This window comes from Arvicanthis niloticus, chromosome 6 (assembly GCF_011762505.2).
Source record: "Arvicanthis niloticus isolate mArvNil1 chromosome 6, mArvNil1.pat.X, whole genome shotgun sequence".
NCBI classification, from domain to species: Eukaryota; Metazoa; Chordata; class Mammalia; order Rodentia; family Muridae; genus Arvicanthis; species Arvicanthis niloticus.
The window spans coordinates 60,667,011-60,681,503 of NC_047663.1; the positions used below are offsets into that span (position 1 = coordinate 60,667,011).

Sequence of the window (14,493 nt, forward strand, 5' to 3'; positions counted from 1 at the left end):
CTCTTGTGGGCACCCCTCCTGGTGGAGCTTCAGCTCCCTTATAGGAGTAGGTGAGGGCACCCACATCAAGCCAAGCGACTTGTGCAAGGTGGGTGGGGTCTCTGGCTTGTTCCGTTTCCAAGGTCAGGTCTGTCTCCCTGGGGTTGAGTCCTCTGTTACTATTATCAAACTTGATGGGGGAGGAGTCACAACCTATGTCCCAAGTCAGATCTGGCCACTCATCCTCAATGAGACAACTAAAAGAGCCAGATTAAAAGTAGAAATCAGAAAACAAAAAGAAAGAAAAATTATTCAATGTGACACAGTGACAAAGAGTTCCAGTAAACCCTCAAGTCTTCAAGGTCTTGAAGTGAGATCAAAGTTTAAACTGAGGGCCAAGGATAAGCACATCCAAGCAGTGCCAGACAAGGTGTGGTCCTGCTGCTTCCTGTGGACCTGTCAGTCAGTGTTTGGGCTTCAGTCTCATCCTGCAGTGTTCTGACAGCTTGTTACCTGGGTGAGACCTCTTTTGCTGTCAAGTTCCTTCCTTGTGGCTAGTGCCTTTTCCTTCTCCCAGCAAGCAATTCCTGGGGAAATTCCTACTTCCTCATGGTCGATTGTTTCAACAGTCTGTCAGATGGAGAGGCACAACAATGTCTTCAGAATATATTTATTTCTTCCCAGGATGGTCACAGTAGCACAGCAAAGGGTCAAAGTGTCCACAATGTGCAGGTAGCTCCATGGAGACTTTCTAGTCATGGGGACTAGGGGGCAGAACTTAGGACCCGGAACAACAGCCATGTTGTCACTGTCCTTGGGACCAGTGCAGGGTCCCTGATCCCTGTTCACTTCTGGCCCACCCTTGTGCAGTTAGCAGAGGAGTACTTAGCATCGTTTCCCAGATCTTATGTAGCAGCGAAGTGACCGGGTGCTGAGTGAACCAGACAACTGCAGGGACATCAGAATGGGGGGAGGGGGAGCAAAAGGCCACAAGCAGCAAGGTTCCTGGTGTGTGACACTCTGTGGCAAAGGCAAAAGAGCACAAGGACCAAAAACTGGTCAGGTAGGTGGGGAAGGTGTTGAAAGAAGCGTCAGGTGGACCTTGTTTTAGACAGAGGAGTGGTGTCGGTGATTCAACGGTTTGTGGAATGCCTGCTCAAAGGAGCTCTTACTGTATATAAACACTCCTTTAAGTTTTGTCAAATGAGAACAAACAGCAACCGTGTAGATCCATAAGACTGTATTTTACTATTTTGTATCTACATATGTGCTTGAAATCATGCATAAACCCCCCGAAGAGGGCTCACTCCCGCCCCCTCCCCCTCTCCCACCCCTGCCACTCAGTGTGAGAAGCCCTTGCCAAGGGAACCCCATGGCAGTCAGCAGCTTCCCACCAATGCTCTTAAACTTAACCCCAATGTCTTTGCTTTTAACTCTTCTCTCTGCCGGACTGTTCTGCCCTTTCCCTCTGACACCCAACTCACTCACCCCTTTACTTCCTTTGGGTCTTCCTTAAAAAGACTCCAACTTAATCCCAGCACCTGGGAGGCAGAGGCAGGTGGATTTCTGAGTTCGAGGCCAGCTTAGTCTACAGAGTTAGTTCCAGGACAGCCAGGGCTACACAGACAGAGAAACCCTGTCTGGGGAGGGGTGGGGGAGGGGAAGACTCCATCTCAGCTGAAGCCTGTTGTGGCCACCCTCTCTGAAAGCAGATTGCCTCCAGGAACACATGATCCCAGAAGCAGCTGGATCTGGGAGCATTTGCCCCATCCAACCTCTGCATCCTTCAGGTGCACTTCTGCAGAGCAATACCACAAGCACCGGGAGCTTCCTCTGCTTTGCTCATGTGTGTCTTCACAGGAGATGCTCAATACATACCCATTGGAGTCGAGGGCACCCAAATAAGTCAGATCCATCCTCTGTTCCTCCTGACACTCAAGCAGGCACAGCCATTGGGAAGCTTCTAGCACTGGGTCACTCAGTGACTCTAACAAATGTTTTCATTACTCACATTGTTCTTTTGTTTGCCAGAATGGACTTTGTGTATTTGGTTTGGGTGGGCAGGGTTTTGTATCGCTCAAGCTGAGGATGTAGCTGAGAAATGCTTTGAGTTCCTGCCTTCACCTCCCAAGTCCTAGGACTACAGACCAGTACCATCCTTGGCTTCCAGAAGGGATTTCTGTAGGGCTTACAGACCCCAGCAAGTAAAGAGACATAAGCAGAGAAGAAAGAGTCAAAGAAAAGAGAGTCTGGATTGTGCTTGGCCAGTGGTTCTCAACCTTCCTAAGGCTTCGACCCTTACTACAGTTCCTCATGTTCTAGCGACTCCCCCCATAAAATTATTTTCATTGCTACTTCATAACTGTAATTTTGCTACTGTTATTAATTGTAATATAAGTATCCATTTTTCAATGATATTACACAACCACTGTGAAAGGGTGGTTTGAGGGTCACAATCCATAGATTGAGAACTGCTGTGCTATTGGAGGCCCTGTTGGAGGCTAATCAGACCAGACTCTCCCTGATCCAGACTGGCTGGTCAGATGCCACATCTTGTAGGCATAAATGCACAGGACTTCCCCAGGAAGTGGTACTTGGGCAGTCATGCCCAGTAGCCTGCAGATGAGTGGCCGGTTCAGACAAGGTCCAGGAACATATTTTGACCATCTCCACTTACATTCTTTAGAAGTAAAGTCACCTGAGACTCACAGGTTTTATCTTCCTAGTTCACAATTGCCTCCAGCTCTGACTCAGCCAAGCTCACAGCCCTCTCTGATTGCTGGATCCCTTTCAGTCACTTTGCATATAATGACCCACCTTGGCCTTCTTTTGTTTACAAATGCTGTGATACATCACACACTTTTTAAGAAAAGGAAATTATTTGCTCAGAAAAGATTCTCTCAATAGTATGTCTGACCCCTAACCAAGCAATAAAAATAATTGGAAGAAGTCAAATGAAAAATTTGTGTGTGGGGGGGGGGGGAACAGAGGAAAGTGTTCATTAAATGGATATGCAAATGGCCTGGCAGCCTGGGAAAAGGTTCAAGAGCCAGTCACTGCCACTAATGACAAAATGCCCACTGTAAGCTACAGAACTGTCAGGTTGTACATTTGGAAAAGGACCTTGCAGTTTTTCACAAAACTAAATATACACCAGCTATAAAACTCAGCAGTATATTCCTGGGAGTTACCCCAGGGGAATGTTAGCCAGAGGGCATCCACAGCAAGTTACTCATAGCAGCTCCAAACCAAAACAATACAACAACCCATTAACACGTGATGGAAAACTGGTCCATGCTCACTGGGAAATCTCTGACACAGTGATGATGAATATGATAGCAGCAACAACATGGCTGATGGCAGGTGGAAGCAAAGAAACTAGAATACGAAAAGGTAGACATTTTGTGTAGTTCTTAAGAAATAGGATGTTCTTAGAAAAAGCTGTTTAGTCAATCGTGCTAAAAGTCAGGGAGCACAGCTATGTCAAAAGGAAGGGAGCAACTGGAAGGGAGGGAGCCCACAAAGATCTCCATTTAGCTATAAAATGCTTCCTGGTTGGTCTGTCCTGCGCCTCTCCCCCACCCCATCTCTCTCTCTCTCTCTCTCTCTCTCTCTCTCTCTCTCTCTCTCTCTCTCTCTCTCTCTCTCTCTCTCTCTCACACACACACACACACACACATTTTGTACAGGTTTGAACTTACAGCCTTCAAGCATTCCACTAATTTACACTCAAACTTTCTGTATGTCTATTTGTGTGGTGGTCTCATAGATGTGGACATCAAATTTGCACCTTAATTAACAGAATGTGATTCTGTGAACATACATGGTAGACAGGCTTTCCAAATACTATGCTTTCAGGAAAACACTGGTTCCTGGATAGCTAGCTCCCTAGGGACCTCATATTTCTGCCTTTCTTTAGGAGGGGTGGCTTTTCACCCAGTCCCAAACATGCCTGGGGGTAATCTCTAAATATCAGCTACAGCTGCCCAGAGTTGGACGGGCTGCATAGCCCCAGCCCGCACGGTTCCAGCTGAGAGTAGGTATGCCTGTCATCGAAGCTTTGCATCGGTAAAAGGGGTCTGACGTATTTATGCCCCAGGCTTGCAGTGAGGCCAATGCCTAATATTCGATGGCTGTCGCAGGGAGGATCAGAATTGCCACACAGGTCATTGCGTGTTTTCCAGATGGGTCCGTGTGGGTCCTAAAGATCATTCTGGGGCATTCCGGAGGACAGTCGGCACCCTTGATGGGCCAGCACATCATTGTTGAGGCCCGGAGCGAAACGCGCAGCGTGGTCTCTTTAAGAGACGCCAGGAATGTATCCAAACAGACGGTGCGCGCAGCGCACGTGACTCACAGCTGATTTCCGGCCCCGCCCCCTTCTCCGGCCCGCGCCGCCGAGGAGTCAGTTCGCTGCGGCCCGCGGTCCCCAGTCTCGGCGCGCGCGATGGCGCACGCTACACCGCCGAGCGCGCTGGAGCAGGGCGGCCCCATCCGCGTGGAGCACGACCGCCAACGCCGCCAGTTCTCCGTGCGCCTCAACGGTACCGCGCTGCCTTTGTTTGCGCGCGCGCAGGCGGGACGGGGCGGGACCTGCGGGCGGACGGATCCCGGGGCGGGAGGGCTCCCGAACCCCGACTGGCACCGCCGGAGCGCGCCCGCCCAGGCAGCCCGCACCTGCTAGCGTAGCCGGCCTCCGGCATCGCGGACGGAGGGCTGCCACCGTGGATCCCAGAGAGCAGGTCGCTGGTGGCCTGCCACCTCCCCCCAACCCCCAACCCCCGGGTGTTCGGTTGCTTCCTGCCGCCCTGAAGGAGCCTGCGCGGGCCTGGGGCATAACCCAGGGAATGTGTGGCCTGGAGGAGGAGGCGGGTAGGTGGTTCTGAGACTTTGGCCAACTTGTCTAGTCGATGTGTGCCTCGGTCTCCCGGAATCTTCAGTGAGGATAGCTGTAGTGCACACCGCTTTGGATGAGATGCAGTGGCAGTTAAGGGTTCAGAATGACACATTTGGTGCACAGCAAGTGCTGACAAACATAGATAAATGGCTACTTTTCAAACCAGATAGAGAGGTCAAGGCCTTATCTTCTGTAGCGTCTGTACCAGCAGACCGACACTCCTCCCCTTGATCCTAGGGGCTGGAAAAGATTGTGGAATATGGGACCTTGAGCCCTCTGTAGCCCACTCCTCCCAGCTGGGCCCCCTGGAGAACTGTCCTAGCCACTGTGCTTATTTTGGTTGGAGGGATGCACTTGTGTGAGGTCGGCCAGTAGGTTGTAAGCAGTCAAGTGTAAGCCTATCCTGACTTCCTGAGCCAACCTTCTGTGACCTGTACTTGGTCACAAGTAGAGGAGGCCTAGTCTCCCTTTTGTGCCACCTAACCACTGTGGAGGCAGCTGTCACTTCCTGTGTTGTGACATACCGCCCCACTTACAGATGAGTAAACTGAGGCTAGGACTGCAGGAAGTGTGACCTGCCTAGCCTTAACAAGACCAGAGTCATATTCAAATCTGGGCCCAGCTGCCCCTTGCCGTATCTTGCCATAGAGAAACAAGTCCTGTTGTCATGCTGATGGTAGCTCAGCTGACAGTGACACTTGGCCCTGATCACTTGAGAGGCCTTATCTGAGGCTTTTTTCAGATCCTCTTTTCTGAAGTTGTCTTAGTTCCAGGGAGGCTCTGCTTCTCCAGGTGACTGTAGAGGCGCACCAGATCCACAAAGAGAAAGGCAGAACCCTTGGGCTACTTTTTTCTTTCTTCCTCTTCCAAATGAGTCCGTCCAGTCAAAAGGGCAGTACTCTGAGAGCTGGCAGTGAACAGACCGTATCCTTAAATTTAACCCGTTCTTCAGCCTGCTGCCTGTTGGTAGGGAGACAGTCAGTGGCTAGAGGCGAGCAACCTCCCCTCAGCTCTTCCTGCACAGCCTCGGGAGAAGTGAAGCTGGGCAAAAGTAAGGGTATATTGGGGCAGAGCCGCTGTTTGGCGTAAGTTCCAAGCAGGTGGTGTTTACGAAGAGACCTGAAAGAGACAAACAGCTGTAGCTGTGGAGAAAGGCACCAAGGGAAAGAAGCCTCTGAGAGCAAAGGCCCTGCAGTACCCATTGTGTGTTTCAGGGCAGCTAGGAGTGGTGCAGGCATGAGGAGTGACAGGAGAAGGCTGAGGGGGGGGTGGTGGAGGCAAATAATATAGGACCTGGAAATGTGAACTTGGATGTGGCTTTGACCCTCAGCGCTCCGGGTTCCTGAAAATGCCTTGGAAAGAGGACAGATGCCATGGACCAGGAACCCTAAGGCTATGCTGATGGGGAGCTAGGTACTGCACAAGTCCAAGCAATGTGAGCAGGGATGGGAAGAAATGTCTAAGTCCTGAGCAGGTGTGACAGGAAACATGGAGGAGTTTATTGATGTGGAGGAGACTGGAACACAAGTGTACATGACCCCAGATTGAAGCTCTGAAAAATGCTGGGCATGTAGCCACTATTTCATGGGTGGGAGGGAGACCCAGGCACAAGGCTGATGGACAGCTAGTCCAGAATGGAACCTCGGGTTGCCTTCTGAGGATGGTTGTCATCGGAAGGTTAGAACCACGCCTGCAGCCCCTTCCGTGGCCTTCTTGTACTTCCCTCAGCCAGGGTGTCAGCCACTCGGGGTTTGTGTGTATGCGTTTAAAGATTTGTTTTTATTTTATTTGTGTGTGCTGTGTGTGTGTACAGACAACATGCATTCCAGTGCCTGTCTGTAGAGGTCAAATGAGGGCGTCAGATCGGGTAGCTGGAGTTACAGACAGGTGTGAGCTGTCAGACGTGGGTTCTAGGAACTGAAGTGAGGTCCTCTGTTAAAGCAGAAAGCCCTCTTAACTGCTGAGCCAGCTCTCCAGGCTCCGGGACTGCTACTTGTTGCAAGAAGGCTCACTCCAATCCCTCCCAGAATTCTCTGTAACCCCAAGTAGGAAAACAGAACCAGAACTAAGCCCAGCTGGTTCCTCCAGTTCCTGGATGTCCAGCACTGTCCCCAATATGCTTGTCTAGGTCTGGGGCACTCAGAGCCTAGCCTAGGCTGCCACTAATCCAGGTGGCAGTACAGGTGTTGGGGGTCATTATAGCTGACAGTTGCCATGTGTACATTCTGTCCATGGTGTTGTACGGTCAGGGGAAGAAGCCTCGGAGGGAAAACCTGGAATAATAAGGTGATGTCCAACTGGGAGGCCCTGGGTATAGATGTAACAAGTGGAAAGATGAGCAGGCAGCTAATCAAACTCTTAGTGGCTGCCATGGGGAGAGGCTGCAGTTGGGTTGTGCCTGGAGCCTGCTGCCATTATCTGAAAGCAAGCTCATGGACCTCTGCAGGCCTAAGCGTACACCTGCTGGGAACATGGCTGTTCTCTGGGGATTCCACCAAAGGCACGGGGCCAGGCCTTGGGGCTGCCATATGCCACTGGTCCACCTCCAGGCTCAGCAGGCATCTGGTTGGAAGAAGCAGGTTTTTGAGAGATATATCCTGGGTATCTACCCTGGATAGGGTTATGGGGACAAGGTGTGACTAGTCCTAACGACCAGACACTAAAGGCTAGGCAAAGAATCACTGTGATATCCCAGGGTTGCCCATAGGCTTGGGCTTTATGGGGTTGAGAACAAGAAGAGACTGAAGACATTAGCAAGTTTGCAAGAGCTCAAGCCTCACCCCCAAGACTGCTGGGAGCTTAAGCTGGTCTTTGGGTGGCCCTAGGATCCCCATCACCCAGTTCCCTACACTGCCTGATTCACTAGGGCCAGCGACTCTGGCTTCCATGCTGTTTTGGGCTTCTAAGGATTTTGTTTCTTCTGCTCTTACCACTTGAACTCCTTACATCAAAGTGTCCTGGTCCCTCATTCCCTCAGGTATTTTGCACAAAAACCAGATGTCTTCTTTATAATGATAGCTCTCACCCCTGCTTCCTACCCCTTCTCTTCTCTCTGAGCCCATCTCCTGAGACTCATGTCATTTGTGTCCCTTACTAAAATGTGAAGGAGTATGAAGTCAGTTCTGTTCATTCCAAACACACCCAGAACATAGTGGGCAGTCAGTGTCTTAATTGACCCCAACAAGTACAGAACAAGACCTGGGTCCCATGTCTTGCAGCTATAGGGGATGGCTGTGGAGGTTACAGCTGGGCCTTGGGCACAGCCCCAAAATAACTCAATCTATGGAAGGAGTTTCAGCACAGGGGGAGGCCATGGCCTTTGTAGATCTGGCTGAGAAGGGAGATGGCATTCTAGGTCTGGAGGTGGGAAGAAGAGGGCATGGTCCATAAACAAAGCTCTCTGGCTGGCTGAGGTGAGGCATGTCCATAATTTGCAACACTCTGGGTTCTAGTCCAGCTTGGGCTACATAGTGAGACCCTGTCTCAGAAGAAAAGAAGGAGCTAAGACACGTAGTTCAAAGAGGGGAGGTCTGGGTTGCACTCTGCCTCCAGCCCCTGTGTGATTGCATGACTTGGATCTCAGGATTCTACCTGTGGAAATGACATGAGTCATAGTCTCCCTCCTGGAACTTGCAGGAGACTTGGACACTGAGGACAGAACCCTCGAAGGTTCCTGGAGTGATTATGGAAGGTGATCTCTACTGAGCCTGTCGTCCGTGACAACGCCTGGTCCAGGCAGGGAACCCGTGCAGCATTTAGGAGCTGATTCTCTGGCACATGAAAGTTTGAACGTGTAAAACACAGCTTGTTTAAAAGTTAAAATATGTGGTACAATCTGCTTTTGAGAAAGTAGATCATCTAGCCCAGCAGTGGTGGCACACACCTTTGATCCTAGCAATCTGGAGGCAGAGACAGGAAGATCTCTGTGAGTTCATGGTTACCCTGATCTATAGAATGAGTTCCAGGACAGCCAGGGCTACACAAAGAAACCCTGTCTAGAAAAACCAAAGAAAAAAGAAAAGAAAGAAGAGCATTCAAGCCCAGCTCTGGGGCTGGAGAGATAGTTCAGCAGTTAAGAGCACTGACTGCTCTTCCTGAGTTCAATTCCCAGCAACCACATGGTGGCTCACAACCATCTGTGATGGGATCCAATGCCCTCTTTTGATGTGTCTGAAGACAGCTACAGTATACTCATAACAATTAAAATAAATAAACAAACCAAGACCAGCTTTAGTAAATTCAAATTCTAGGCCAACCTAGGCTCCCTGAGACCCTGTCTAAAAAAAAAACAGACAGACAGACGTTGACATGTTTTATTCTATTGCTAGGGAGTCCTGTGATCCCATCTGGCTCCAGGGCCTCTCCTGCCTTGCCTGCACCTGTTCTTCCTCTGCTCTTCCCTTATCTGTGCCCTTCCCAGCCAATGGGCTTTGTCCTGGAGTCCTCTGGCAACTGCTGCCATAATGGCTCTCCCTCTCCCCCGCCGGCTTGAACATTTCTTCCATACCAAGGCAATCCCTTCAAATAAAAAATGTTAAGTTTGCCTTTGGCCTCTTTTTCTCATTGAGCACCCCAACTACCAGCAAGTCCTCCAAAGAGGACCCCTTGAGAGAAGTTGGCCTTCTCTCCCACTGGGACTCAGGCCGCTGGACTCTTCTGCCCTAGAGTATTGGTGCAGCAAGAGGACTCTGTAGAACGTCAAGTTACCTTCTCACCCTCTGCTGAGGACCTGGGTCACACAGCTAAGAAGCTACAGCACTTACCATGCCCCTTCCCCTTCCCTTGGTCCACTCTAGCCACACCAGCATCCTTGCTGTCCCGTAAAGGTTCCTAGCCCGAACCTTTGCACAGGTGTTCCAGCTAGAGCATCTCTCACAACTGTTTCCCATCTACTGAATGTTACAGACTACTCACTTCACCTGTTTCTCTTAGCCATGAGGGCAGATCCTTGTCCCTTACTGTACGCCCAACACCTCAAAAGTGTTTGTGACTCAATAAATATTGAATAGATGGGTAGACAGACAGAACTACAGATTGTGATTGGAGCAACTTCCCCAGTCACATTTGCCAGCAGGGTTTTTGGTAGCCTGGTAAACTCTTGTCCTGATAAGGCTGGGAGGGTGGGTACCTATTTGTTCCTGCTTCCTGCGCCTAGTGAACTCTGGTTTAGCTTGGGTCTTGGTTGGGAGATTGGCAAGTCTTATGCTCTAGCTGATACCGCCTCCTGTTTCTTCCTCCTCCTCCACTGAAGTCAAGGATTTGATGGGCTCTGTCGTGTCCTGTGCTGGACCTTAGAATGGGGGTTTAGCTGAGGGGAATGACAATAGCAAGGACTTGTGGGTAGTAGAGTGTTGTTGGCACCAGCCTGTTGCAGAGAGTGCCCCATTGAACGCTACACATAGCCCTCTGAGGAATGCTATCATGTCCCTACTCTGGGACATAAGGAAGCCCCAAGGGCCCCTGGAGTCCTCCCTTCAACTGTTTGTGTCTCTGCTCCAGGATGTCATGACCGGGCTGTCCTGCTCTATGAGTATGTGGGCAAGCGGATCGTGGACCTGCAGCACACAGAGGTCCCAGATGCTTACCGTGGGCGTGGCATCGCCAAGCACCTGGCCAAGGTAGGATGGGCAGCAGACCAGGGTGCAGCTATCACCCTCCCTTACAGAGAAGATAGACTGGTGGTTAGCTCTGATTTGCTTCTAGACCACCGCATAGTTTCACAGGCCCATCTGGCCACGAGTTTGCAGTGGCAGTGGGAGAGCTTTGGATACCGCTTATGGTGCTCCCAGGCCCTCTGTGGCAGGCAGCCACTGTTCTGAGCATAGGGGCCCCACAGCCTGACTCCGCCTTGGGACTAGGACTTGGCATGCGGTACTTGCTTAGGTAGCCCTGGTGATGCAAAGTAGATGAGTGTCCAAGTTAGTGGCTTCATGCCCTGGTCCTCTGTCTCCACCTGCCTCTCCCAAGCACTTCAAAATTCCAGGGTGCCTGAGGACCAAGTACAGGTGGAGAAAAGAATGATTTTCAGGTGCAACCCTCACCCCTGTGCTCACAGAAGAGCTCTACACGGGTTTCCCAATCCTGTCTCCCTCCCTTACTCCCTGCTCCTGGCTCTCCTAAATAGGCCTCTTTACCCTCCCTGTGGGGCTTCCTGGGCCTCATGCCCTGCCATACAGGACCTGGACAATCTGTGCATTAACTCAGTTACCAGGGAGGGAACTAAAGACGCTGACCTAGGCAAAGTGGGAAGGGTAGCCACATGGAGAACCTGGAGCAGTAACAGAGAGAGCTGGTGACCACCAGTCTTCTTGGGCTCCAGTGGGCCACTTTCCTCAAGCAAGCTGCTCCTCTAACAGCTGTTTTCCCTCTGCTGACTCAGGCTGCCCTGGACTTCGTGGTGGAGGAAGACCTGAGGGCCCACCTCACCTGCTGGTACATCCAGAAGTATGTCAAGGAGAACCCCCTGCCACAGTACCTGGAGCGCCTACAGCCATGACCCTGGCCACTGTGTGCAGGAATGCACCCTGTGGGCCTTCTGTGTGGGCCTTAGCCAGCTCATGTGCTCTCAGGAGCCTGTTCCCATGGGGACTGGCTCAGGGTTATTTTTCCAAGGACACTCGTCTGCAGCCTTCAGGATTCTGGGGACCAGCTGCTGGCTGTGGACGTGTGAAAATCCAGAGTGGGATGAAGGGCAGGCCAAGCAGCCCCCTCCCCACAGAGATCCTCCAGCTCTGCTGAGGTGGTCCTCTTACCAGCTGCACATCCCCTCTGGCCTGGCTCCTGGGTCCCTGCTCTGATCAGCAGGAGGGTGACGTAGAGTCCCTCTCACCACCTCCTGGTGTGTCCTTCCCGCAAATGAGGAGGGTGTTCCTGGAGCCAAGAAGAACAACAGGAACCCTATGTGCCAGCGTCCCAAGGTGGAGGTGCCAAGCCTTAGCCACTGCCAGTGCTAAGCCTTTCTCTGTCTCAGACTCCGTGCCCTGGCACAGGCAGTGGGACGGCGGCAGAAGCAGCCGCTCCTGGCTTGTGAGAGCAGCGGATTTAGTTCTGGCCCAGGCCCATTTGTGAGTGCGTGTACCAGCACATGAGCACAAGAGACAGGGCAGGTGACAGGGGACACCCTCCTCTCTTTGGTACCCACACTGTTTGGCTTATGTGGGTTCTACAAGAAAACAAGGTCCCTATCAGAGGGTCTGCCTTCCCATGTATTCACCTGCAGGGGTCAACTCAGAGGTTAGTGGTGGTCTACTGAGCAGTCCAGTACCCTCAGTCTTCTGGCCTTCAGCTGCACTTCCCAGAGCCTTTCTTGTGGGTCACCTTTGAGATGGATGAGATGGTGATACACAGAATCTATTTTGTATCTTTTCTTGTACTCCTAGCTTCTGGCCATCTGCCCACTACTGCTTAGGTCACTCCAGACACCTGTGCACAGACACTTGCCCACTCTGCAAGAGTACTGAAATCTGGACCAGGAGGCTACGCATCCTGGCTGGGAGGTCTTAAGCTCAGAACCTTTGGGCCTCACTCGCCACTGCAGTCATGGGCACGGACCCTTATGGTCTCCACCTCTCCCTACCTCCTGCTCCTCTGGCTCTTACCCTGTCCTTTCCAGCCTCCTAGAGTTCCAGAAAAACACAGCATACTACTCACTCCTGCCTCCCTCTCTGCCACTCCATTCTGTCTGACAGGGACTCTTCAGGGTCCAGAGAAACCCCTGGGCCCCTAGGGAGACATTACTGACTGCTCTGACAGCTGTGGTGGCAGTGTGTCCACAATACAGTACTTGAATGACCCAAGAAGAGTGGCTGGGCTTCCTCCGTGGGCTTGTTTCAAGTTCCTGAAGCGTAGCCTGAGCCTTCCTCACTGCCTGGCAGCCTTAAAGTCCACAGACCGTGCCCCGGAGGCTTGACAGCCTCTCGGTGTAGCAATAACTATATCTCTGCCTCTTCCTCCTGGCCAATACTGCCCAACTGGGCCACTCTGGTGCTATCCCATCTGCCTCCCCCTGCTCCCCAGCACCTGTTCCATGTTCTGAATCACTCCAGGAGCCTGTGGTTAGGCACTGGCCACTCTAGACTTCATGTTCCTTCAGTAGGTCTGTGCTGTGCTCGGATCGTACCCTAGGGTTTCTTTTCCTTGCCCAGTCTACACAGGCAGTAACTCATGTGCCTTTCCTACTCTGAACCTGCCACCAGTAGTATCTGGGCCAAGGCTAGTCTTGGGACCTGCATTTCCTCACTTTTCTGACTTTTGAACACATTGCAATGATCCCGGTCGTCACTGACAAAAGACTAAAGCACAGCGAGGTCAGGGGGCCCCAGAGTGAAGAAACAGGGCAAAATAGGTTGTATAGGAAGGGGTCCTCCTTGGTGCCCGACCTATTTCTTGATCCTCAGCACTGCCTGCAGAGTGGGACAGCTCCACTTCAGGGGAGCCTAGGCTCCAAAGGCTGCCATGGCCTGACAGGTCTCCCAGCTCAACAGTGCCAATCAGCATCCCAGCCCAGGTCTGTAGAACTTTGCCATCTGTATCCCCACTCACAGCTACCTGAACCTCATAGTTTTACCCTAGAGGCCACACTCCTCATTGCTGGGCCACAACTTTACAGAGATTCCTAGAGGGGGTCATGGTGCCACACTAGCCTGACATGTGAGCTGCTCTTTGCCCTGAAGTTGGTCATTTGGGGGTTCCTGACAGAAATATTGGTAAACACAGGAGCACAGGGACTCTGCTCATGCAGCCCTCTCACAGGGGCCCTAACCCACGAGGGCCGGCCGGAGTAGCTAGTGTAAGAAGTGTGAGGCACAGCGGTTTGAAGCTCTGTGGCCTCATCCCCACCTTAATTCTCATGCAGATCCCAAGAGACACCACTTACAGGGCCTGTCCTGCCACCAAAGGGACAGGGTCAGAATAAGAGGGTCACCAACCTGCAACCCACACAACTAGACAGCCCAGCATCTAAAACCAGACCCTGACCCCTAGATAGTTCTCAGTTTGTGTATTGTGGTCAAATGTCCACTTTGGGAAACAGATGACCTCAGTAATACATAAAGTTTTTAGAAATTTTCTTATTCCTTTTAAGGGCTGAGATGGGCTCTGTCTTGAGTTGCAAGGTACATAGCATCTAGAAGTCTGGCTTATGAACAGGAACACTCCCCTGGAGCACCTGGCCACTCCCCCATCGTTCCTCAGATCAGGACTTGGGCTGGTTCAAATCCTCCCACACGTCCTTTTACTAGTCTCAGGGTCCTGCGTCCAGCTCATTGCCCTAAGTTTCATACACAAGATCCTGTGAGGCTGTGGTTTGAACCTTTAACTGCAGCCTCGGGGAATCACATTTAAGGGTTTCAGCTGTGTCCTATGGCTTCAAGATATTAAAGATGCTTTTCTGGTTGTCAAAGGTGCTCTCTGGTTTTTTCTTGGTCCCTTGGGAAGAACAGTGACAGTGGTGTTTCTGTCAGTCTTCAGTGTTGCCATCAGTCAGTGCACCCTAATCTAGCTGGGAGGCCCTGGCTATTGCCACAGGGGGTGGCCATCGGGTCTTTTAGGCTTTGCCTTCAAAGCAGGTGATCGCTGTGGCATTTATTAGCCTACCATGTGGTGTCGCGGCAGAACCA

General features: G+C 51.6%; 1 protein-coding gene across 1 annotated transcript; it reads left to right on the plus strand.

Moving 5' to 3' along the window:
- Nucleotides 1-4,346: 4,346 nt before the first annotated feature.
- On the plus strand, nucleotides 4,347-14,276 carry Natd1 (N-acetyltransferase domain containing 1). Its single transcript, XM_034505278.2, has 3 exons — nucleotides 4,347-4,523; nucleotides 10,376-10,494; nucleotides 11,256-14,276. The coding sequence occupies exons 1-3, from the start codon at nucleotides 4,427-4,429 to the stop codon at nucleotides 11,370-11,372; spliced, it is 333 nt and encodes a 110-aa protein (XP_034361169.1). The 5' UTR covers nucleotides 4,347-4,426; the 3' UTR covers nucleotides 11,373-14,276.
- The last annotated feature ends 217 nt before the right edge of the window (nucleotides 14,277-14,493 follow it).